This window comes from Grus americana, chromosome 1 (genome assembly GCF_028858705.1).
Source record: "Grus americana isolate bGruAme1 chromosome 1, bGruAme1.mat, whole genome shotgun sequence".
Lineage (NCBI taxonomy): Eukaryota > Metazoa > Chordata > Aves > Gruiformes > Gruidae > Grus > Grus americana.
Genome location: NC_072852.1, coordinates 132177728 through 132200734, shown reverse-complemented (window position 1 = coordinate 132200734; position 23007 = coordinate 132177728). Strand labels below are relative to the sequence as shown.

The following is a 23007-nucleotide window of genomic DNA, read 5'->3' as shown; positions in this document are numbered from 1 at the left end:
AACAGTGTGACAGATATTTCACGTGTCTGTTTCTAAGCAAATATTGCTTCTGTGTTAAAGAACAGTGAATTTGTATGACGTGGAAAAACCTCTAAGAATGTTACAGGGTAAAGTAGCAATTGGGGAAAATAAAGAAGTTAAGTTTTTTTTCTTAACTAAACTTTTGTGTGATTATTAAACAGCAATGCGACTTGTAGAATGCCAGTCACTGTTACTTGTGGAGGCCTATAAATGTTTTTTCTCCTAGAGTTACTGGACAGTGGCAGGACTTCTGGTGAGCTGTTGTGCACTGTTCCAGAAGACAGCATTTTAAAAGTTGTTAACCATAATAGGATGTCACATCATAACTAGCTGTCATTAGATCCCAGGTATAGGAAAACTACTTCTAAAGCATGTATCTTAAAATATACAGAAAGAAATAATTTGTAAATGTCCAAGTGAATGGGAGAGACTTTCTAGACATTCTTTAACTCTGCATGTGATTACTGTGACCTGGTAGTTCTTTGCTGCTTTTATCCTCTTTCTGACTTTGTTTTTGAAGGGGTACTACTTAAATAGTTTCTCCTTCAGAGTTGTCCTGGCTGTCAGAATTTGGCATGCTTGGTGTCTTAAACTTATTTGGACTTTCCCTACCTAACTGAAAAACATCAATAGCTAGATGCAAATGGTCCCTCAAGTGCTTCCAGCAGCAATGAGAGGATTCTTGAAGTCTTGCGAAAGCTTACAAGGAACAACTCTTCTATAGGTCGCTGTGGTGTGTTCTTTTTAAACTTTGTTAGTGTGTTGTGTTGAATCATCAGTAGTGAGCCTTTGGGTGTTGATGAATCCACAAGCAGGAACCCTGTATTTGTGCAGCCAAGAGAAGTGTGCTTGACTCTCCCAAGTAACTCCTCAGCCATGACAAATGATAATCAAATATTTATGCAAATAAAATCAAGGTAGAATCTAGATGGTGATCCTTTGTCTTCATTCTTTCAAGTAGTTTCAGATTTGGAAATGCTGCAAGTATTTCATCCTTGATTTTGCTAGGTTTTCTGTAGTCAGCCACTGTTACAGTGAAAGGTTTATTTTCCTGTCTTTGGGTATTTTATTAATGATGCTCGTAATTGAGCTCTGCTGTAGCCTAATGGCTGTGTTTGGATTGCTTATCTCTTTGCATTGGTACAGATTTTCAGAGAGGTTTCTGTGGACAATGCATCCTGGCTCCTACAGGTATCTCAGCAGGGCTATGGCAAAATGCAGAGGCCGTGTATATCAGCTGTTCTTCTCAACTCTGGCTTCTGTTCCTTGTCTAATGAGTGGGTAGAGATTCTGGGTGGCAGAATTTTGGAGACTACTACATGTAATAATAAATATATTTTAGTAAAAGTTTAATAAAACTGAGCTGCCTCACTTAAGTGATCTGTTTAAAGCCTTTGAGTCAGTCCGTATGACTCAATAAAATAGTCTGTACACAAGTGTGTGGCTGTATGTGTAACAGTCACCCAGATAGACTTACGTCCTCAATTGGTCAGTAGGATTTATCTTTCCTGAGTGCTCTTAATGCAAAATGCTTTCAGTAAAGCTCTGATCTTCTAGAACTCAAGAATATATTAACTGGGAAGTTAGTCTGTAGGCTGACAGTGGAAAAATGTGGCCCCTGGTTATAAAATTCATTAATAAGCACTTTCGTGTTAACAGCTAATCTAAAGTTAGTCTTCAAGTGTGAAGCTCTAAATTGGTAGCAAATGTTTTCTTCTGGTTCTTTTAATATGTATGTTGCAGTGATGAGTCTCCATTTGTGCTTGAAGAGACTTGCTAGTCTACTTAACTTCATATGTGCTATGTGCTTGCTTTATTCAAGCAAGAAAATTATTTGTTTAGGTAACACATTGGCTTAGTGACTAGCTTTACATCTAAAGCATGACAGCATAGTTTTATTTTGATGCTTCACTTTGCAGTTTGGCTCATCTGAAGGGTTGCTGTCCTGGTAACGGGAGGAGGGTAAAACAGAAGTGTTTTGTGCAACTGGTACAATCTGTGGTGTTTTTTTGGTCTGTTCATTCTGCCCCTTTACTCTGATCTTCTCTGCTGTATTCTCTACCTAAGTTGCATGCCTCTGCTCCATTCCAAAAGCATTGAAAAGCATAGTCATTAACACCAAACTGAAATAGATGTAGAAGGGCCAGTGCTGCCAGGTATGTGGCATGCGCTTAAGGAATGATAAAAAGTAGTTGTATACTTGAATCCTTTTTATACTGATAGTTCTCAGTTTCTGCTGAAGGTTCAATGTGCAGCAAAGGTCATGTTAGAGTACGAAAAACTCCTTGTTTATAAGGATTCTTATCTCTAAGAAAACATTTGTACAAGAGATCCTACATGATGAGAAATAAAACTGCCCAACCTTGTTAGCATTCTCTACTTATTTAAATGGTGTGTTTGACTAAATTCATGGGAGACTGAGATAGAGTGGGTATGCTGTGATGTAGTCTAGTAAACCGTATGTTCTGCTCTCACTGATTTAATTAAACTCCATGTTGTGGTGTTTTGTGATTGAATGTACTGAAGTAATAAAATCTTGTAACTGCATTATCTGTTCTTGTAGCAGAAGTTCACTATTTAACCTTTTCAAAAAGAAGCTTTTTGTCTTAAAGACTAGATGGAAATGGAATATTGGCTTTTAAATGCTGCCAGCAAGTGCCAGATCATTTCTACTCAAATGTGGAGTCAAACCTGCTGTTTTCCTGTGTTGAATTTCAAATAAGATACCTTACAAAATTGACTTTACAGTTAAGATCATGGCTGTTTTGTGTTACACTGTTTCAGATTAGTCTTACATGCTTGATCATGTGATTAGGGAATCTTACCCTGCTTTTGTGAAAGAACTGAAAAAGAAAAACCTGTCTCTATCAGGGCTCAAAGGAAGAAGTGGGAAAAGGTGATATTATGTTACTGGCCTTTAAATAACTGAAGTAAACAGACTGCATCTTTGGTAGTTACGTTTTTGTTTCTATATACACATGTACTTTGCACTGCTTGCAGAAGTTGAAGCACAGCCATTCATGTTCACTGTCCATGCAGTCACTTTTGGCTGAATTTTTGCTTAGCAGTTTAAGTATTAACATGCTGTTTGTGCACCCTTCACTTGAATTTTTATTGTTGTATAAGAAGGGCTAGGGAAAAGTGACTGTGTAGCTTTATTCTTTGTCCAAGTCTCCAACATTAATATAAAGATTTAAGGTATTCCATAAAGGTAATATGTGACTGTATGAGCTATCTTAGGAAACATGTTTGTGTGCTAGTGCTATCTGAAAACCCTTATGTGTTTTGTGTTACTTCAGTCACTGTTATTACTAAAGTTTATAGTAGTGCTCTTGAAACTACAAGAAAGTTCAGCTTTTTAAAGGTGGTCTTAGAAAAGCTATTTCAACTTTACTTTTTTCCCTTTTGCATTCCTTTGAAGCTGTGCTTCCACAGACCTCCTTCGGGTGAGTGGCAGAGGGAAGACAAGTCAACTTTGGGAGATTCTTACATGTGGGGGACATGAGGGAAGAAGGGAGGTGTAGATTGTGAAAGGTGTGTGGTACTCTACCCAGGACCAGGTTCCTTGTAGATGTGACCCCGCAATGATTTTCTCAGTGCATCTGAGTGAAGAATTTGAGACCGAAAGAAAATCGGTATCACTCCTGTCTTCAAAAGGGTAAGAAGAAAGATCCAGGGAACTATAGGCTAGTCAACTTTATCTTGATACCTGGGAAAGTGATGGAGTAAGTCTTGGAAACTATTTCCAAATCTGTTGAGGACTAGGAAGTGTTTGGGTGTAGCTGACATGCATGATCTCCCCTTTGTAAATCCCTGACCCACCTGATAGCATTCTGTGGCTTGATGGAGGAGGGAAGAGTAGTGGTTGCTTTTTATCTAGACTTTAGCAGGGCTTTCCACAGTGTTTCCAATAACATCTTCATGGACAAAGTGCTGAAGTACAGGATAGAGAAATCCACAATGAGGTATATTGAAAACTGAACTGCTGAGCCCAAAAGGTTGTGATCAACAAGTCCACCTGGAGGCCAGTCAGTGATAGTGTACTCAAGGAGGGGTAGATAGCAGGGCCAATGCACTTTAATGTCTTCATTAATGACTTGGATGTTGGGACAGAATGCATCTTCAGCAAGCTTGCAGATGACACAAAACTGGAAGCAGTGATTGCTTACACATATGCATTCCTGGCCTACAGGAACCCAGTGAAGTTCAACCAAATGCCCCGTCTTATACCTGGGAAGAATGACCCCATACACAGGTAAAGGCTAGGAACAGCTTAGCTTAAACATAGTGATCCTTCCACTCAACTCAGCACTGGTGAGGCATATCTAGAGCACTGGATCCAGCGCTGGGCTCCCCAAGACAAAAATGGGTTGGTCCTACTGGAGTAGGCCCAATGTAGGGCTGTGAGCATGATTAAAGGACTGGAGCATCTGTCATGCAAAGAAAGGTTGGATGAGCTGGGACTGCTCAGCCTGGAGTAGAGAAGGCTCAGGGGTTCTTAACCATATAGGATAATTTAGGTTGGAACAGATCCTTAAGATTGAGTCCGACTGTTAACCTAACACTACCAAGTCCACCACTAAACCATGTCCCTAAATGCCATATCAGATATATATAAAATATAAATATTTAAGAGAGGAATAGAGAAGGCAGAACTGGACTTGCCTTAGTGGTGCCCCGTGTGACAGGACAAGAGGCACTGGGCACAAATTGAAACACATGAAACTTGATCTGAAGAAAATAATTTTCCATGTGAGGGTGGTTGAACACTGCAACAGGTTACCCACAGAAGCAGTGGAGTCTCCATCTGCAGAGACAGGGCCACAAGCAGTCAGCTTTTTCTTAAGCAGCCTGCTCTGAGCAGGGAGTTGGATGAGACAATCTCCAGAGGACCCTTCCGGCCTCTGCTGTTCTGTGGTAGCTATCTGATATGGCTGTGCTAGAGGGCTGATATGGCTGTGCTAGAGGGGTGCACACAAAATTGATTTTATGTGGGAAAATCAGACCTCAGGTGAACTACAGGCTTGCTCAGGGTATGGCCGCATTATTGGCCTAAGCACTTTTCCATGCTTCCCTTTCCTTTTTATGTGAGCACTAGCTCTTAAAATACATGTTGCAAGTTGGTGGTGTGAGAACTATCCAAAGCCCTCTGCACTCATGTGCCAGACTTGACTGGGGGGGGGGGGGAAGGGAGGGTGAAGAAAGAGGCAGGAATGGGGGGGGGGAAGTGCTCTGGTTGGTGACAGTGCAGTTTTAGCTTGGCATCAGTTAATGCAGAAAAACATCTGGAGTTCAGTCCCTAGTTGGTTGGATGCTTTGGGGAAAAGGTGGCTGGTAGTCACCCATAGGTGGAGTGTGTGTGTGGAGGGAAGAGGCAGGTTGTATTAACTTGTGCAGAACATTGAAAGAGGAGAGGTGATTATTGCAAGAGTAACATAGAGTATTTAGTTGGGTATAAGAGAAAAAACTATTAAGCTCTCAGAAATGCAGCAAATACTGCATTAAAGACTTCTAGTGTCTGGCAAAGAGGCTTGTGACATCATGTGGGTGTGTTTTGTGTGTATTCGTCTTGGCAGTCTGAACTGATAAAAAGGCGGTGGTAGTGCAGGGGAAGAATGGAGGTTGAATTCTTTAATACTTTGAGAGCTCATTCTGACTCATGATTGTTTTACCCATAATTTCCAAAAGGATACTTGGATGCAATGGGAGACTTATATTGACTGGGTGTGCTGGCAAGTTCATGCACTTGCTGTTGTGGCACAGTATACAGATTTACCTGTATTCACTATGTAGCTGGAACTCCTCAGAGTAGGAGTGTGGGGTACAAATTATGTGGAAACTCTTTAGGAAAAAGCAGCCTTGTACTCTTAACCTTCTCTAATATAGAATACTGACATCAAGTAAATGTACAGGGAAACTTGATGATCTGTTTTCTCATGCATGGGTGAATAATAAACTACTATTTCCACCTGTTACCCCTTTTTAAGCCTTGTGCCATGCATGATTTGTTGATTTCTCTCTGTAAGTCAACATGATGAGGTTGGTTGTCACAGGTGTAAATTGATTGAAAGGAATAATTTTAGTGTAGACTTCTGCTTCCTGCTGTTCTGCTTTTGCAGAACTGACAAGGACAAAACAAAGGATTCTTCCTCTGTGTGTGGAGGTTCTGACAGGAGACTTCCAAACTTAATACCCAGGAGGTATATACTACTGAGTATAGCTAAATCCAGTTGTTTTTCATTTGCACCTATTAACATGTCAGGCAAGAACTAGTGTCTTTGTCCTGGGAGTAGTGAAAGCAGCGGTTTTAGGGTGTGCTTGGAGGGGGGTCCTTTCATTCTTGTGAGGTGTGGGTTTATTTTGTAGTGGTTGTTGAAGGAAGAGGACCAGTTTAGGTAAGTTGTCATTCTGAACTCTTAGTTGAGCCTGATATTTCTGTGGAAGATCGTCGAGATAGTCTGTTTCAAACGCTAGTGTGCTCTGCACTCATTTTTCATGCAGGCAGATGCTTTTAAGCAGGACAAAAGGAGTATAATTCTTAAGTTTTCAAGCTTTAAGATGATTGCCATGTAGGAGTTGATGACTAAAGGATAACCAGTTACCTGCAAATTATTATGTACTGCTGTATGCTCTCATGTATGGGAGAGAAGGGGAGCTAGTAGGATGAGGCTGTTGGCTTTCCATAAACTGTGGTGACTTCTGTCTCCTTCCTTTATTATTATTATCTCTCTATTTGTTTTGGTGCCTAAAGGAAATCTGGGACATGTGAAATACAGGCACTGGAGCCTAAAGATTTCCTTGGCTCTGGATTTTAAAATTTATGAACATTTTGCTCACTAAGCATTTCTGCAGCACACCCCTGATCCTGGTGTTTTCTCATAATTAAGATTGAGATACAATACTGGCATTGGAAAAATGCCTCAGATTAGTCTTTGAATGAGGAACACCTGTACACCTATAAGCCTGGTTACTGTATTTCCAGTAAGTGGTGGTAGAGGGAGGCACTGTGGATGGCCTGACTTGACTCCGATGGGCTCGGTGCCAGAGCAGTCAGGTGTGCTGCTGCAGCAGGTTGAAGGCCCAGCCTCCTGCTGCCCTCTTCTTGAATTGCTCCTGGGACCTCACCTGGCTAAAAATGAATCTTCTCAGGTGTTCCCTTCATCACTTGTACCTGACACCCTCCCACCTTGTCTCCACACACTTCCTTTTCCTGTGAGATTTTGAAGAACTGGAGTTGACAGGTAGTGCCCATGTATGAGAATTTCAGACATGTGTGAAACACTGATTTATATATTGAAATGCTTAATTTACACAGCTCTGAACTGAAACAATCTGCCAGTTGTTCAGGTTGCTGTTTATTAGCATATTCTGCATTTTAGCTCCTAATGTACACTAACTCTTTAATGTATTCTTAATGAAGCACTTTGATTTTTTTTTCACCTTTCTCTATTGAAAGTGTAGCTATTGAGGGGGGGAATACACTGGAGATGTACGGAAGTACTTTGTGTGCTATAGTTTTGGCTGTCTTATGTTCTTGCTTGCTAGAGGAAATGAATAAAAATCAGAGTAAGAAAAATTTGAAGTCAGAAATGAGGATGAATATTTTCAAATGAGTCAATTTGTTCCCATAGCTTACTAAGATTTTGTCAATCCTCTGGTATGAGGAGGTCTTAAACCAGAGCACTTTTAGAGAGAGTCTGGCTCAAGAGCAGATTACTGAGCTCAGTGTTGGGAGTATCTGGGTGAAACTAGCTGGTGTTACACATGAGGCCAGAGTAGATGCTTACAGTAATTGAACTGTGCTTGTGTTCAGATGACTGTCAAATAATGGCTTCTTAGCTGCTAAAATTTCAGAGGAATGTCTGCAACTGCTGCAAATAATCTCATCAAGGGTGCTGGGATTTCAGAACTGTCTGACTTAACTGGGCATTAACTCTCTTGAGAAATATGTATCTCAAAACTTATGCACAGTGGTTTTGTTTCTGTTCTCTAGAGTTGAAACTCTGGACCTTTTTATGCCTTCTGGCAAATAATTATAAAATACTTACAACAGTATTTCATGCTTGGTAACCAGAGTTTGTTTCCTTTGTTCCTGAATAACAAAAAAATTAATGACTATTTGAATTAACATGTTGATGTAGATTCAAAGGTGTTCCTACTGTTCTAATCAGCATTGTCCTTATTGCTTATCAATGCTTGGTACAGCATATCTGAGCTTGGAGTAAGGTGGTGGCAAGTAGATTTGGGTGAGAGATCCTGAGATTGCTGAAACTTCCTGATGCCTTCAAGCAACCACTGATGCCTCAAACATTTTGAAAAGGAGTCTCCAACTTTGGAGAATTAATTAGCCCTCCAAGGCAAATCTTGTGTGGTATAACCAAAAGGAGACCTCATGAAAGAGCATGTTGTTGTTGTTTTAATTTCCTAAAGTTAATCGCATAATAGGAAGAACTCAGTCAAGCTTGTGCTTGGCTGCTTAGCAAAGAAATGTTGCTGAATGATGAGCAGCTTGTGAGGGATTACTATGTTCATAGAGCAGAAAAATATCTGATGATTTGTCTTGCAGTCTCTGCCAAGACGCACCTAGCAGGAATCCTTGAAGCTGTTGAAAGCAGATGGGCTAAATGTGGTATGAGGACTTCAGGTTTTTCTAGAGTCTGTTCTCCATCTTACTACTTTGCTATCTTGCAGGAGCTGCAGAAGTGAAGTGGTCTGGGGATTAGTTACATACTAGTTCAGTTTGGGTTTCACACTAAGTTGCTGACCTGGGAGAGTATGGCATACATTATTAAACTGAATTCTTGTTTAATGTTCTGGTGGTGACATAAGAAATAAGTAAGGGAAGGAAATGAGCATGGGCTTTGTAAAAGATGAGGCAGAAGATAGTGGGGGAAGGAAACAAATCTTAAGCAAGAAGAGGGGACTGCACGTCTGAAGTGAGAAAAATTCTTCGTGAATATGCTGACTTCGGAGCAGCTGCTCCTATCCCCCAAAAGAGTGCTAAGGTGTGCAAGAAGCTGCAGGTTTAAAGTGAGTAATGCAAAGTTCCCTTCCCAGTGCAAAGCTGCAGAGACTGGAATGAGTTTAAGAACTGTGGCTCTTAACTATGGCCGCATTTCTTTTACGCTTTTGATGTCCAAAATACACGTTGGCTTGATTATTGGTCCACTTAGTACTACTGTAGCCATGGTTACTGGGCAGATGAACTGTGCTCTGAGCTTTAATTATTGCCTGTGCCATGGTGGTACCTGCCTGATGCTAGATAAGAAGTATAAAGATCTACCTGGTACAAACAATGCAGACTTTGACAGGAGGGTAGGGAAGGAAAAAAATTTCATAGTGATAGTGGACTGTGTGGGGTGTTTCCTCAGTAGCACTATTGATGCTTTTTACCCTCACTAACTTAGGAATCGGCAATTAAATCATTTGCTCTTGTCCAACAGAACTTTTCTTTAGTTCTATTTCCCCATAATTTGCAACATGGGGAGTTAATGAGTCATAGAAGGTGAAAAGTAAATATTTATTAAGATCAAATAATATAAGCAATAAGAAGCAAGGCCTTTCTATTTCTATTAAATACCTTTGGCAAGATATTGAGGAATTGGCTTGCTCCTCTTGACTTGTGTGAAGAAAATTAAAGTAAATGCTTTAACTATTATTTCTGTCTGGTTAAAACATGAAGGGATAATTGAGTCCAGGCTTTACAGATGGGCAAACATATGTTTCAAGTAATCAGGTTTTCAGCTTTGTCTGCTGTGGAGTTGTGTAGAGATGATAGATGAGCTGAATTTTTTTATTTACTTACTACAGATTTTTTTTGTTAATTTGTTTGGAGCATGTACAAATCAGTAACATTCTGGAAACTGTCACTGATGTCTGCAGGCTACACTTACTGGTTTCCAAGGTATATATGTTTGGGGGGAGTAAACAAAAATAACTACCTTGGGAATAACTCTTGGGGCAGGAGGACAATGTGTCAGTACTGAAGCATTCAGTTATAAACTGTGCCTTCATAACATAGTTGTGCCAGGTGATTTCTCTGATAGAATTTAAATCCTGGTTGCATTATTGACATATTGCATGACTGTAGTGGCTTAGTTTTGTGTTTGTGAAGCAAAAATGATGATACTTGCCCACTAGGACAGCCTGTAAACTAACATTTTGTAGGTCTCATTGTGGACACTGATGTGACAGCCTTTCTAGTTTAGTTCCTGTTCTGGTAGGTGGAGCTTTACCAGTGTTTTCCACTAACTTGCCTTATCAATTTCCAAATCAACTGACAAAACTTGCAACTTGTTTTTGGAACACTTATCTGAATAGAGCATCTAAAATAGTTGTAATGAAGATTAGTTTTGTTGTGGTTTTTCAAATGTGTACAGCAAACTTGAGGCTTCTAAAGCACATTCTGACTGAAGAAATAACTTTATGGAGAAATCATCAGCTTGCTTTTGAAGATAATTACCAGAGTAACTTAGTTATTTCCAAGTGAATTTTTGTGTGGTGTTCTGAGTGAGAGGTCTTTTTCCATAGCATCATGAAGATTTCAGTTGGAGGCCTGCTCTGTCTTAGATGTTAGAAAAAGGATGTTTCTGTAGGGCAGAGTGGATAGGGTAGTTTGCCCTGTCTAGTTTTTCAATGCATTTGAAAAAGATCTAAAGCTGTAAGACAGGGAAACTACTAAGTTTCTTGTCAGTGCTGTGGTTTCTTTCTGGGATTGTTCTTTGTCTGTTTTTGTGATTTAAAAAGTAATTACAGGAGTAAGGACTTGCTTGGATTGTGATAGCTTAGGTGACCAATAGTGGCCATAATAAGTACTCGTATTACATCCATTGTAGATGAACACTTCTGCTCAGGGGTAAAGACTGATTTAAAAGAAAATTGTTTGGATCCCCATGCAACTGAGGAATATCTCTGGGGATGGAGCAGTAGAGGGGAGAAAGTACATGAAAGCTGTTATTCAGATGGAACTCAAAGTATTCCAGGCTGCCAGCAAAAACTGTTTAGCCTCCAAAAAAAAAGGCAGAACTGATTTGAGTGGAAAATCCTTACTGATTATTTTTTCTCCCTTAATCTTGCAGCTGATTGCAATGCTGTTCTTAAAGCTCTACAGCCCATTTTTCAGGAGCAGGGAATGACAGAAACAGTTCATAACTGGGAAGACCATGGCTATTTAGCAACCTACATTAAAAAAAATGGCAGGTGAGTAGATTTTCTTTTCCTTTCTATAGATTATGTACCCACTGTCCTCCCTTATAAATATTTCTTTCTCCCTGTATTGGATTTCCTGGGGTGCAGGCAGGGCAAACTGTTCCTTTACCAGCCTTGTGTGCAAAGCAACTAAAACAAAACAGAATACTGTTGATACTCTTGTGTATGTCATCTTGCAGTTGGGATATCAGAACAGTTGAATTGGTCAATCTGGGCTGTATTGATGCAGTGACATTGCATGGTGTCTTGATCTTGGGGCCAGTCCTTCCAGATGCAGGACAGACAGCTCGAGTCAGTTTATGTATTTGTAATTTTTCTGACAATTGAATATCTCTGTTCAAGTCTAACCTTAGCATATGAATGATGAAACCTTTGTCTTGTATGTGCTTTTAAACACTTCATTATATGCTTCAAATTCTCAAGCAGCTACTGAAGTAACAGCATGACAAATGTGGTTGGTGTCATTAGTGACACTCACATAAGCAGCATCTACTGGGATAAACTGGTAAGCAAAACCACATTCACTTTACTTCCTGAAGCTGCTTTACAGTGTCAGGGTTAGTTAATTACTGCATACATATATCTAGCCTATTTATTAGTAACTACCATAACTATTGCATTTAATTTGTTTATTCAGTTGCTTGTTCTTGACATCTACTGTGGCAGTTGCTGCTTTTGTTCTTCTCAGAATCTCTACTTGAGTGTTCTTCAGGATTGGAGTTAAGCTACATAATTTTTAATTTGTTGACTTGCTTTTCCTCCTGGGTGTCCTGTTAAGCAGCTCATTTGACCATGCTCTTACCATATGAGAACTGCCTAAGGATTTTTATGCTTTCTCTAATGAGAGAGAAAACAAGTATGTCTAGAAAGAAAATGACATCCTAGGTGAGTGTGCCTGCTGGAATGTGTCTGTTAACTGTGTGTGAACATATTCTTATGTGCAGCTCTACATCTATGTATTTTATATATAAAAAAGTAGTGTAGACAAACTACACTGGTAAACTTAGGGCCTGGCTTAGTCCAATGTTTTCAGCTTTACCCATCATGCTCCATGAAGCTCTTAGTATATTTCAGTCAGCTTTACAAATGTGACACTGGCTTCTTCTGATGAAAAATATTTTTTATACTTGATGTGATCAGAAAAATGTGTTAGTCTTCTCTTGTACAGTCTTTCCTATTATGTCTTTAGTTACTTGTACTTTTATAGTCTTCCTGAACAATTTTGTCAAGATTCCAGTTCTGGATAACCCTTTGTTTCTGAGGTCAGTGAAAAGATAGCCAAGTTGGTAACTTGCTGGTCTGGTGCTGTCCTTCGTCTGTATTGTATTAAGCTTGTATTGGTTCCCCTAAAAAGATAATATCAAGGATACACAAACTCTGAACAATTAGAATGTAAAATATCTAAAAGTAAGAAGGACTTAAAAGATTTAAAGGTTGTCTGTCTTTGATTGCATGGCCTCATTTTGCTTTCCTGTGTTTCCTTGAGTCTGAAAGTGGCATGAGATGTGAATTCTCAAACAGGCTTTCCCCTTTGCAATGTCATCTGATCATTCCTCTTAAGAAGACAGCCTCTTCTAAAGGAGCAATTTCCAGAGTTAAATTACCTGTCTTTTGATGTGTTCCAGGAACTCTTTAGAGAATAGTCTTCTGTTGTATAACTTTTCCAGGAGATTACTGAACTGATGTCTAGAAGCATCTCTGAGTGAGGTCCTTATAAAACTCATAATTTTGAAGTATCTAACCTGATTTCTCTTACTACATTGTCAACTGAAAATACCTGTTGCTGCAAATTCCACTGTCTTCCTCAAGAGCTAGAGTATAATACTCATGAATCTTTGAAGGGGGGAAAGAGGATGTAAAATTTGACCTCTCTGTGTAGGAGAGGTGGGGAGGAAGTCATGGGAAAGACAAACCTGTGCAGTGGTGTACAGCGCACTCATGGTAACAGAAGAAAGGTGGTCAAGTTGCTAGTTTCCATAGTAAACTAGAGCCCCTGGGGGGGTGGGGGGATATCCTTGTTGCTCTGAGTATAAGCTTGGGGATTCAATATATTGGAGAACTGTAGATCTACCTCCAGTCATTTTTTGATTTTTTTCACACTGTCCTCAAGCAGATAGCATGGGGTGGATGACTAGAGAACAGGATGCTGTTTCCTGAAAGTTGTGTAATAGATGAGCTTCAGCAATTGCTGAGCATTCATACTGATGTCTAAATGGGTTTTTTTTCCTGTGTGTGTTACTGTTGTTGAGCTTGTACTTTGCAGCAACATGACACTCTAAATAACTCAGCTTTTCACTATGCTGCTAAATACAACTTAAGCTTTTGTACCAGAGGATAGTTCACAGTATTCTTACTGCTGTGGGATGATGAAGATGGGGAGGTGGGCCTAGTGACCTCCCCTCAAGGAAAGAAGGGAGGATCTGTTATGTTGGATCTTTGTTCTGTATCTGTATATTGGGATGGAAGGCACCTTAAAGACCATCTAGTTCCAACCCCCCTGCCATGGGCAGGGACACCCTCCACTAGACCACGTTGCCCAAAGCCCCATCCAGCCTGGCCTTGAACACTTCCAGGGATGGGGCATCCACAACCTCTCTGGGCAACCTGTTCCAGTGCCTCACCACCCTCACAAGAAACAATTTCTTCCTTAAACCTAATCTGAATTTACCTTCAGCTTAAAGCCATTCCCCCTTGTTCTACTGCTCCATGCCCTTGTAAACAGTCCCTCTCCAGCTTTCCTGTAGGCCCCTTTGGGTACTGGAAGGCCACAATTAGACCTCCCCAGAGCCTTCTTTTCTCCAGGCTGAACAACCCTAACTCAGCCTGTTTTCATAGGAGAGGTGCTCCAGCCCTCTGATCATCTTCATGGCCATCCTCTGGACTCTCTCCAGCAGCTCTATGTCCTCCTTCTGTTGGTGGCCCCAGAGCTGGACACAGTATTCCAGGTGGAGTCTCAGGAGAGCAGAGGGGCAGAATCACCTCCCTTGACCTCCTGGTCATACTATTTTTGATGCAGCCCAGGATACAGTTGGCTTTCTGGGCTGCCAGCACACATTGCCGGCTCATGTTGAGCTCTTCTCATCAGCCAGCACCCCCAAGTCTTTCTCCTTAGGGCTGTTCTCCATCCATTATCCACCCAGCCTGTATTTGTGTTTGGGGTTGCCCTGACCCGTGTGCAGGACCTTGCACTTGGCCTTGTTGAACTTCATGTGGTTTGCACAGGCCCACCTCTCAAGCCTGTCAGGATCCCTCTGGATGGCATCCCTTCCCTCCAGTGTGTTGATGGCACCACACAGCTTGGTGTCATCGGCAAACTTGCTGATACCTCTGGCCCCTGTTTACTGTGCTAAGCAAAAGAGCTGGGGAGTGAGGACAAACACTGACATCTATACTGCTGCAGAATTCTGGCTTGTTTCCTGGATTTCTGTAGCTGGAAGGGTCTTAGGTTGGTTTGTTCCGGAGTCCTCTCCCAAAAGGCAGTGTGGGTGAGGCTGTGCAATTTGGGCTTATTTTGCTGTAATACAGTTCTATCAAGTAATTGAGTAGCCTTGCTTTACTCACATGTAACCCTCATGCCATGCTCCAGGGCATGCTATGCACATGATCAGCTTCAGCATGTGAAATACTTCCCTGGTGGCTGCAGCAGAGCCCTTGTGTCACTTCAGATGCTTTGATATGGCACTTGGTTGGTTGAGGGAGAGACTTCACTGTCTTTGGGCGACAGGGAGAGCTGGGGCAAAGTGGTGTAAGCATGGATGTGGCCTGCCTGTTCTCAGGGAAGTTCAGCTCTTTGAGCCCTCCAGGCTGAGTGCAACCAGTTTAGTCAAGTATCTGTTCTCATCTGTTTAATAGCATCATATGCTAGACTACTGTGGTTCATCTTTTCAACTCAGTGAGAAATATGAAAGAGAATACTGAGTTTCAGGAAAAAATGTGGACTTAAAGATTCCATAAATACTGTGGTGTCCAGGATAGACATGAATGGGCTTTCTACTCCTGCAGCACCACTTTTGCCTTTCCTGACTTGCATAGGCTGATTGACTTGCTCTATCACTCTCCATTTGACATGTTGTTTTTTAGTGGTCAGATGTAGAAGTCTCCCCTTCTTCTGTAAATATGTAAGTACTGCAACTTTGCCTTTCCTTATTTCCCCATGTATACTTTGCTACAGTCTGCATTGCTAATCCAACCATGAATGGGCTCCCCAACAGAGATGTGTGTGATCAATGTGGTCAAGACTTTTTGACAGTTTAACTTGGTTTTAATATCAAATTACTTTTGTCAGCTTAATGATAAATTGTGTACAAGTGTTGTCAGTTCAAAATTACATTTGCTAATGAAGACTCTTAATCCTTATGAAATAAGTTCTCAAAAGTTCTAATATAATACAGATCTGGAAATAGCTGAGCTTAAGAGGAGCTATCCAGGAGAGCATCCTAAATGTAATAAGGAATTGCATTTTTGTGATACAGCCTCAAAACTGAAGAATGAAGAGCAAGAGTGCATGGAAGAGCTGCAATTAAGAAGAGATTGTTCAATTTGCAAGTGGCTATTTTTTCCTGGTGCAGTGTTAAATGTAAATTAATAAAGAATCGTTATTGTTTTCTTTTGAGATATTCATTGCTGTCTGAATACCAGTGCATGCTGTATGTATCTTCCCTGGAAATTACTCACTTTAGCTAGACAGCTTATTGTCTGTAGTGGTGTCAGTTACGTTTCTGTGCTTTGCCAGCCCTGTTAAACACCAAATTGGGGAACAGTAGCATGTACTGGAGAACTTTCTGTGAGTTTTGGGGCCTCAGCAGTTTTGTTTTCTTGAGTTTTCAGATTGCTTAAAAAACCTGCATATGCTTTTTAAGACAGCCTTAAACAGCATATTTCTGTTAATGTAAGTTGATGTAGTTTCAGTTAACTGAAACAAATAAGGGCGTGAATACTTAAAACCCAATAGACTGGACAGTTAAAACCCTTGCAAAACAGAAACAAACATTTCATGAGTGGTAAGAATGAACTGGTGAATATACAGAGTATTTGAAACTAACTGGGTTTTAATACTAACAATTTTATGTCTATTTGAGACCTAAAATATTGTAAGATTTTTATGGTAACTAAAAAAGTAGCTGACACAACTAGGAAGAAATTAGCCGGGGCATGCAGACTTTCCTCTTCATTTCCAGAAGTACAGTTTTGCAGGGAAGGAAGTAGCTTGTAGTAAAAAGCAGAAGAAAAAAAGTTGTGATGGAGAGTAGGTATGTCATGCGTAGTTTCCTGTAAGGATGGCTGGGTGTTACTGGGCAGAAATGTTCCCTAGGATGAAAGATAAATGAGTTGGTGCTGTTTGCGAGTGTGCACATACACATTTTTAACCAGCCAAAGGTGACTGAGCCATTGCAAGACAAAGATGTGTAGCTGATCTAACAAGCTGGATACTAATCCCAGGAAAAAATGTTTGAGATAAGATTGTAGACACTGTTTAGCAACATGTTACTATCCAAAGTCTGCAGAGATAATGTCCATAGCCTGCAGCGGTGCTATGGACTGTTGAATTGCGGGCCCTGCTGTTGACAAAACTTTGTCTCTTACAAAGATACCGTGTGAACAGCCCCGTGGAGGGCTGTGGTTGTTAAACGAATTGGAGCTGATTGGGGGATTAAACCATGCTTTCCTGTTATTACCAAAGCAAGAGATCCCCACTCTGTCTGAAGTAAGCAAGCAAAAGTCACATGTGGCAACTCTAACTGGTTCATTTACTTTGTGATTTACTCTGACAAAGGACCTGATTAGGGAAGTTCAGTTGAAAACATTTACTAATGGGGTTGTCAAGGCAAGGCCCTAGAGCTGGGCTGGAAATGGCTCAGCTGGGCCACTCAAGACCCTATCTGTAGTGGTGGGAATGGACCCATGTCTCTGGGCTTTGCCAGCCCCCTTGCCCAAAGGCTGGCTGGGGAGCAGTAGCACATGCAGGAGAGGAGCTCTGTATCCGAGTTTTGGGGCCCCAACGGTCTTGTTTTCCTGAACTGTGTGTTCTCAAATCACTTCCAGAATGTTTTCAGGGTCACCATAAGCTGCATGCTTTTACTGAAGTGTTACTCTAGCTTAGACCAGACAGTTAAAAGGAAAAGTTAGGATTGTGAAATCTCTCTCTCATTTAAAGTATATGGTATTTTGTATGGAGTCATAGGGTCCAGTATATCTTAACAGATTTAAAAAGTTATTAAATCTAGGGTAAGGAGAAAATCATTAAAGCTAATAATTGAAATTGTTGAGTATTGTTTCAACTAATGCTATATTTTAGTAGCATCACTGCTTGTGAGCAAGTACTTTATGTACTGTGTACAGCTAACAGTTTTTCTTGACCTTTATGCATCCGTGTAACTCTTATTATGTACTACTTGAAAGTTCTTTAAAAACCTCCAAAACCTGAAACTTAATCACTGACAGTAGAAGACTGCTTTAGAAAAGTTTTGACTTCCCCTGTACACACATCCATTTTTAGTTTCTGTTCTAGTCTGAATTTTTGTTTAGAGAAATGTAATCCTCTGGGATTTGACTTCACTGTTCACAGCAGCACAAGATTTACCAAACTGAAGTTGGTTTGTATGTCACTGAGGAGATGATGATGAATATGTTAACACCATGGAGGAGTATTTTTAGTTTTTTCTTTTCTGTGTTAGTCTTTGGCTAACCATTCTGTATGCTTAGTCAGCCTATTTTAAAGGAGCAGGATGAACATTCCTCAGCTCTTTGTTTCAGGCTAAAGCATTGTAGTTTATTCATGGAGTTATCCAGAGTGCAAAAATGGGTTGAAGAATTGGAAGTGTTTGCTAGGAATCAGCAACAGTTTAGAACTGTGGTAGGTTTCATTGGTTTAACTTCCTTATTTTGTAAATAGAGAACAGGAATAATGGTATAGTGAAAAACTGTGGTTGCTTAATTCCTTGAGGTCTCTTGAATAATCTGTAATTAGATGAAAAGCACTTTTAAAAATGTGCATTTTTGAAACAAGGTTGTGATTTTTTTTAATTTATTTTGGGATTTCCTAGTATAAGCAGGTTTTAATTTCCTTCTTCATGACGAACATGACAGTTGATGCTTTTATTGGCAAGCTATTTTTTCAAATACTTGAACTATTCTATCTATTTTATACTGACTCAGAGTTAGTCTGTCATCAGATAAAAGCTTTGACAGGTGAAGAGGGGTTTGTAGGTACCTGTCTGTCTATCCAGTTTTATTCCCTGGATGTGGTGGTGGTGGAAAACCTTTCTCAAATACATGGGGTTGCGATATTTCTTACTCCTCAGTACAAGTAACTAAGGTAGGATACACATCTTGGCTTAGAATGTGTTGATCTCCGTGCCTCTCACCTTTTTTTAGGTAAGGAGGATGCTCATCTAAAACATCTGTTTCAAACAGTTACTTTTTGATTTGTGCAATTGGGATTTATTTCTTAACATCTGATGTTCCCTGTTGTTTAGGTGGCAAGATGCAGCACTCATTAGAATTGTTTCTGTAGATGACACTCATTTGCATGCAAGCACAAAAAGCTTGAGCACTGCCCTAGAAGATGTGGCAGGTATTCAGGTGCAGCAACAAGTGGGGCCTTGTTACAGTGGGGGCTGCTTTTCATGTGCAGATTTGCCTAATGGCAAGTGAAAGGATTCCTTCTCACTGAGACTTTTTCTCACTGGTTATATGAAAGTACATGCAAGCACACACCAAAATATGGCAGATGTTCTATTTTGAAAACAGGAATTAAACTTTTCAGTAAGACAAGATGTGGAAGGGGAGACTTGAAGAAAACTTAATTTTTTCATATTCCCCTCCCTCCCTGCCATTTAGACTATAAAGTAATCTCTGCTATATTTTTGTAGGTAGAAAACAGAAACTGTATTATCATAGTTCTTAAAACCCCTCCCCTAAACATGAAGAGCTGCTGCTGCAAACCTGCATTCGTGTGTGTTCTGCCAAGCAGACAAGTAGAAGTAACAAAAACCAGCATAGCTTTGCTGTCTGCTGATTGAAGCTAGTAAGTCTTTTGCAGGTTTGTACTTGGCGTGCTGCTGTTGTCTTAATGCTACTAGTCTGGTCACTTTTCTGCATGTACAATTGTACTGTTCATGTGTTTAAATCTTTACAGGCATTTTAGGTATAACTTCCAACCAAGTGACTTTTAACCAAGATATAACCACTCTGGATCTGTATCAGCTTCTTTGACAATTTTGAATTTAATTCAAGATTGTTTACCGTAAATTAACTGTCTGAGATCCAGCCAGATGCTCAGAACTTGAATTTTTGCCCCACTACACTGTTCCAGCCTGGTGCCTGCCTTCTGTCTCTCTTTTCCTCTCCCCCCCCCCAGGTGTCAGGACCCTGCTATTCTGGTAGAGGTAACAATTTGCTGAAATAAACCATGGTTCTGCAGCAGTACTGTCTCTGTTTTCTAATGCCATCGTATCACTTGTGATAAATTGGAAGTTGTGTGGTTGTACTTTTCAGAGCAATCCTTCTCTCTGCCTCTCCTTGCTTCACACCCAGAAAAAGACCCCAAAGCAAAGACAGTAACATCACATACTGAGGAAATATTTCACGCAGTCACAGGAGAAGTGAAGGCAGTATCAGCTGTCAAATCTTATGACAGTTACGTGATCCTTGATTGTCCTATGACTTGAGTTCCCTTTTATATTTCCCTTCCTACTATCTGTCGCTTATTTGTGTAAATGGCAACCCCTGGAATATGGGAATAAACTGATAAAAAGTCTTTCTAACAATGCAGATATTTCTAGCACTGTACCAGTTCTCAGAACTTAATAACTGTGTTTGAACTGCAAATGCTTATTTCTGTCTGCAGTGCCACAGCTCTGAGGGCCTGGTGCAGGTCTGTTGACTTCACCAGAAATGTCACTTTTCACCATGAATGGTTGTATCCAAAACCTGCTAGAGTGACCAGTGCTTCTGTCTACTGAGCTCTGTTCTTCTTTCTTGCATTTAAAAAAAATCACCTGGAGTCTGATGATAAAGCTCTTTGATCTTACACTTATGCTTGACTATTTTTTTCTTCTCATATTAGGCACATTACAGAATAAGCCCTTGCTGACATGAAAATTGTGTAACAGAATCCTGGTAGGGTTTTCTCCAGAGCTGTTCTTTACAGTAGATGTTCCCCCTATGCTGAGTACCAAGACACTGTAGGAGAAGCACACAACTTATTTGGGTCCCTTTTGGTTCAAGGGGTTGTAAGGTCGGAGCCATGTAGAGACTGGGAGGGGATTGTGTGTCCTGTCTTTTCTTTTTTTTTTAATTGTTTAGTGATCCTGCTTGTATCTTGGTACTAATGGGAATGTCAAGTTAAGCTGGAAGATGTGGTCACTATGCAAAGTATGAAGTGGCCTGTGTATCAAAAGTATTGAACTGTCAGTCACCAGTGAGTGGGGCGCAGCATCCTAAAACATGCAGGTAAAGTGTTCTGCTTTGGGTTTGGCAGGAGAACAGTAGAATGAGTTTGCTGGATCTCCCTCAACACTTCTTATGTAGCTTGTATGAGAGAAGCAAAAAGCTGCCTTAGAAACATCTTGAATACTGAAAATGCTCCTCATTTTCTAATTAGCTCATAAACCTGGTCTTCAGTTGTAGTATTTGATCTGGTAGTTAAGAAGAAGAAAAAAAAAAGGCATCTTTGTTTACTCCTTGACTATTTTCTGTTCATCAGGGTAAAATAGTGTGTTTTATTTTATGCAGGAGTAATTTCCCAGTGCGGGAGGAATGGATATTTTAAGGCTATTCTGTGGTTTTGCTTAACGGCCATTGGAGTGCAGAGGTGTTCTGGTCCCTAACCGAAAGGTCTTGTCGGGAGGACACCTAGTGGGCAATCGCTGAGGTGTACGGAGAGTCACTAAAAGCTTGTGACAACCTGCAACTACTCAGGAGGGGGAAACACACGGTGGGCGTGGGCATACTGTATAGAAACATTTTTCCTCCTGAAAGCGAGACCTGTGTGTAAAGTCTTCAGGAAAGCCCGAGACTTCCCAGGCTTGTCTTTTGAAGAGAAATGGATGATGCTCTGGATTCTCTGTCAATTGTAAACACATCACAGCTACAGATCAATTCTGTCCAAAGCCACCAAGAGGGTTTTCATTCTTGAATCACTTAAGTCAGTTTAATCATTTGGTCATTTTACAGTAACCAAAATTTATAATCTTCAGATAAGACTTACAGAATAGTCAGGATTTTCTCTCTGCAGTTAAGGGTGTTTGCTGGCCTTGTTTCTCACAATTTTTTATTCAGCTTTGAATGTGAACACTGTCTCTGTGAATAGTTGCTATAAAGTTTAAAAAAAAAAAAAAGCCAAACAAACAAAACCCCCAAACTAAAACCTGAGAAGTGAGAAGGAAGATACAGGGGAAGGAAAGTGTCCAGTTGTTTTCTTGAGGCTTATTTTCAATTAAAAAGGAAAACCAACACAACACACCTGTTTGAGCAGGCCTTATTTAAAGAGCTGAGATGAGTAGGCAGTATATTTCCCCTTGTACCATAGTTCTGGTTTAAACACCCTGTTTCACTGCCTTGCTGCCTTGCTGATTGCTCTTGCAACTTTCTGCTTCCTGTTCAGTGACTTGCAGAGGAAGACTGGAGCTGGCACTGCCAACAGTTACAGATGACTGAAAAAAGAAATGTGCATTTTGAATTTAATATAACTCGTTTCACTTTGATTTTTTTTTTCCATAATAAAATCGTCATCACTGTGTCTCTTTATTTTGTAGTTTTGCCAATTTGAGAATTCACCCTCATGGATTAGTGTTGGTGGATCTGCAGAGCTACAATGATCATACAAAAGGAAGAGAGGAAGTTGATCAGGTATAAGTGGTGCTTATCTTACTAGGTTTATCAAACTGCGTGGGGAGCCCCTTTTCTTCAGGTCTATCAAAGTATATCTTGGGAAAAGATTTTTAAATACCAAAGTTAGTTCAAACCTGAATGCTTATAGATGAGGAGTAACACCTATTATAGTTGCATACAGATAGGAGTATGCACACGCACTCTTTTGCATGTCCTGGGCCTCATTTTCTTTGCTGTAAAAATAGTAAAGAGATAGCAGCCTTGGTTAGGGCTTCAGGTACCCAGGGCAGTGAGGGAGAAGTGATGCTTGACCTGCAACCTGGTGTGTTAGTGTATGACTCTTCTCCTTCTCTCATCTGAGAGATGGGGAGCCTCTGTACTCAAACTTCTTCCCCATGGAGAAAAATACATAATTTCATCTTCCCTTATATGAAGGCTTCAGAAATTGGATATTGCAGGGGAATAGGCTGCTGCTTTGGCAGGAATGAAACCTTACAGGATTCTTGTGTTCCCACTTTGGCTGTGCTTGAAAGGTCTGCCTATGTTATCCTGGAGGACAGCTAAACACAGTGACAGCTGCTACAATACGCACATTCTTGCTAGTAACAAGGCTAAGCCAGCCAGCTAGTTATTCATAAGCTTCTAATGTTACATTTCAAAGCCTTTTAGTGCAGGTGCTATTTCTTATAGCCTTCCAAGTAGCCTAACTTAACAGATATTTAACATTAAGTGGTCACCTATAAATTCCACCTCTCTTGCTGTTTTTTCAGCTCCTAAACAAAATAGAAGAAAGAATGAAAGAATTGTTTCACGGTAATATAAAAAGGGTGAAACGGTAAGTTCATACATCTACTTCTGTATATGGCTTTTCTGCAAGACAGTAAGCTCTAGATAAGCAAATTATTAGTTGCTCTAATAATAATAATAAGCACATTATGCTTTGCT

At 40.3% G+C, this 23007-nt stretch overlaps 1 protein-coding gene across 1 annotated transcript in view; it reads left to right on the top strand.

Moving 5' to 3' along the window:
• SMS (spermine synthase) overlaps positions 1-23007 on the top strand; it is a 58924-nt gene that overhangs the window by 7561 nt on the left and 28356 nt on the right. The window contains exons 2-4 of the mRNA XM_054840375.1: positions 11100-11220; positions 21987-22080; positions 22833-22897. Coding sequence (XP_054696350.1) covers positions 11100-11220; positions 21987-22080; positions 22833-22897 — 280 coding nt within the window. The remainder of the gene's footprint in view (positions 1-11099; positions 11221-21986; positions 22081-22832; positions 22898-23007) is intronic.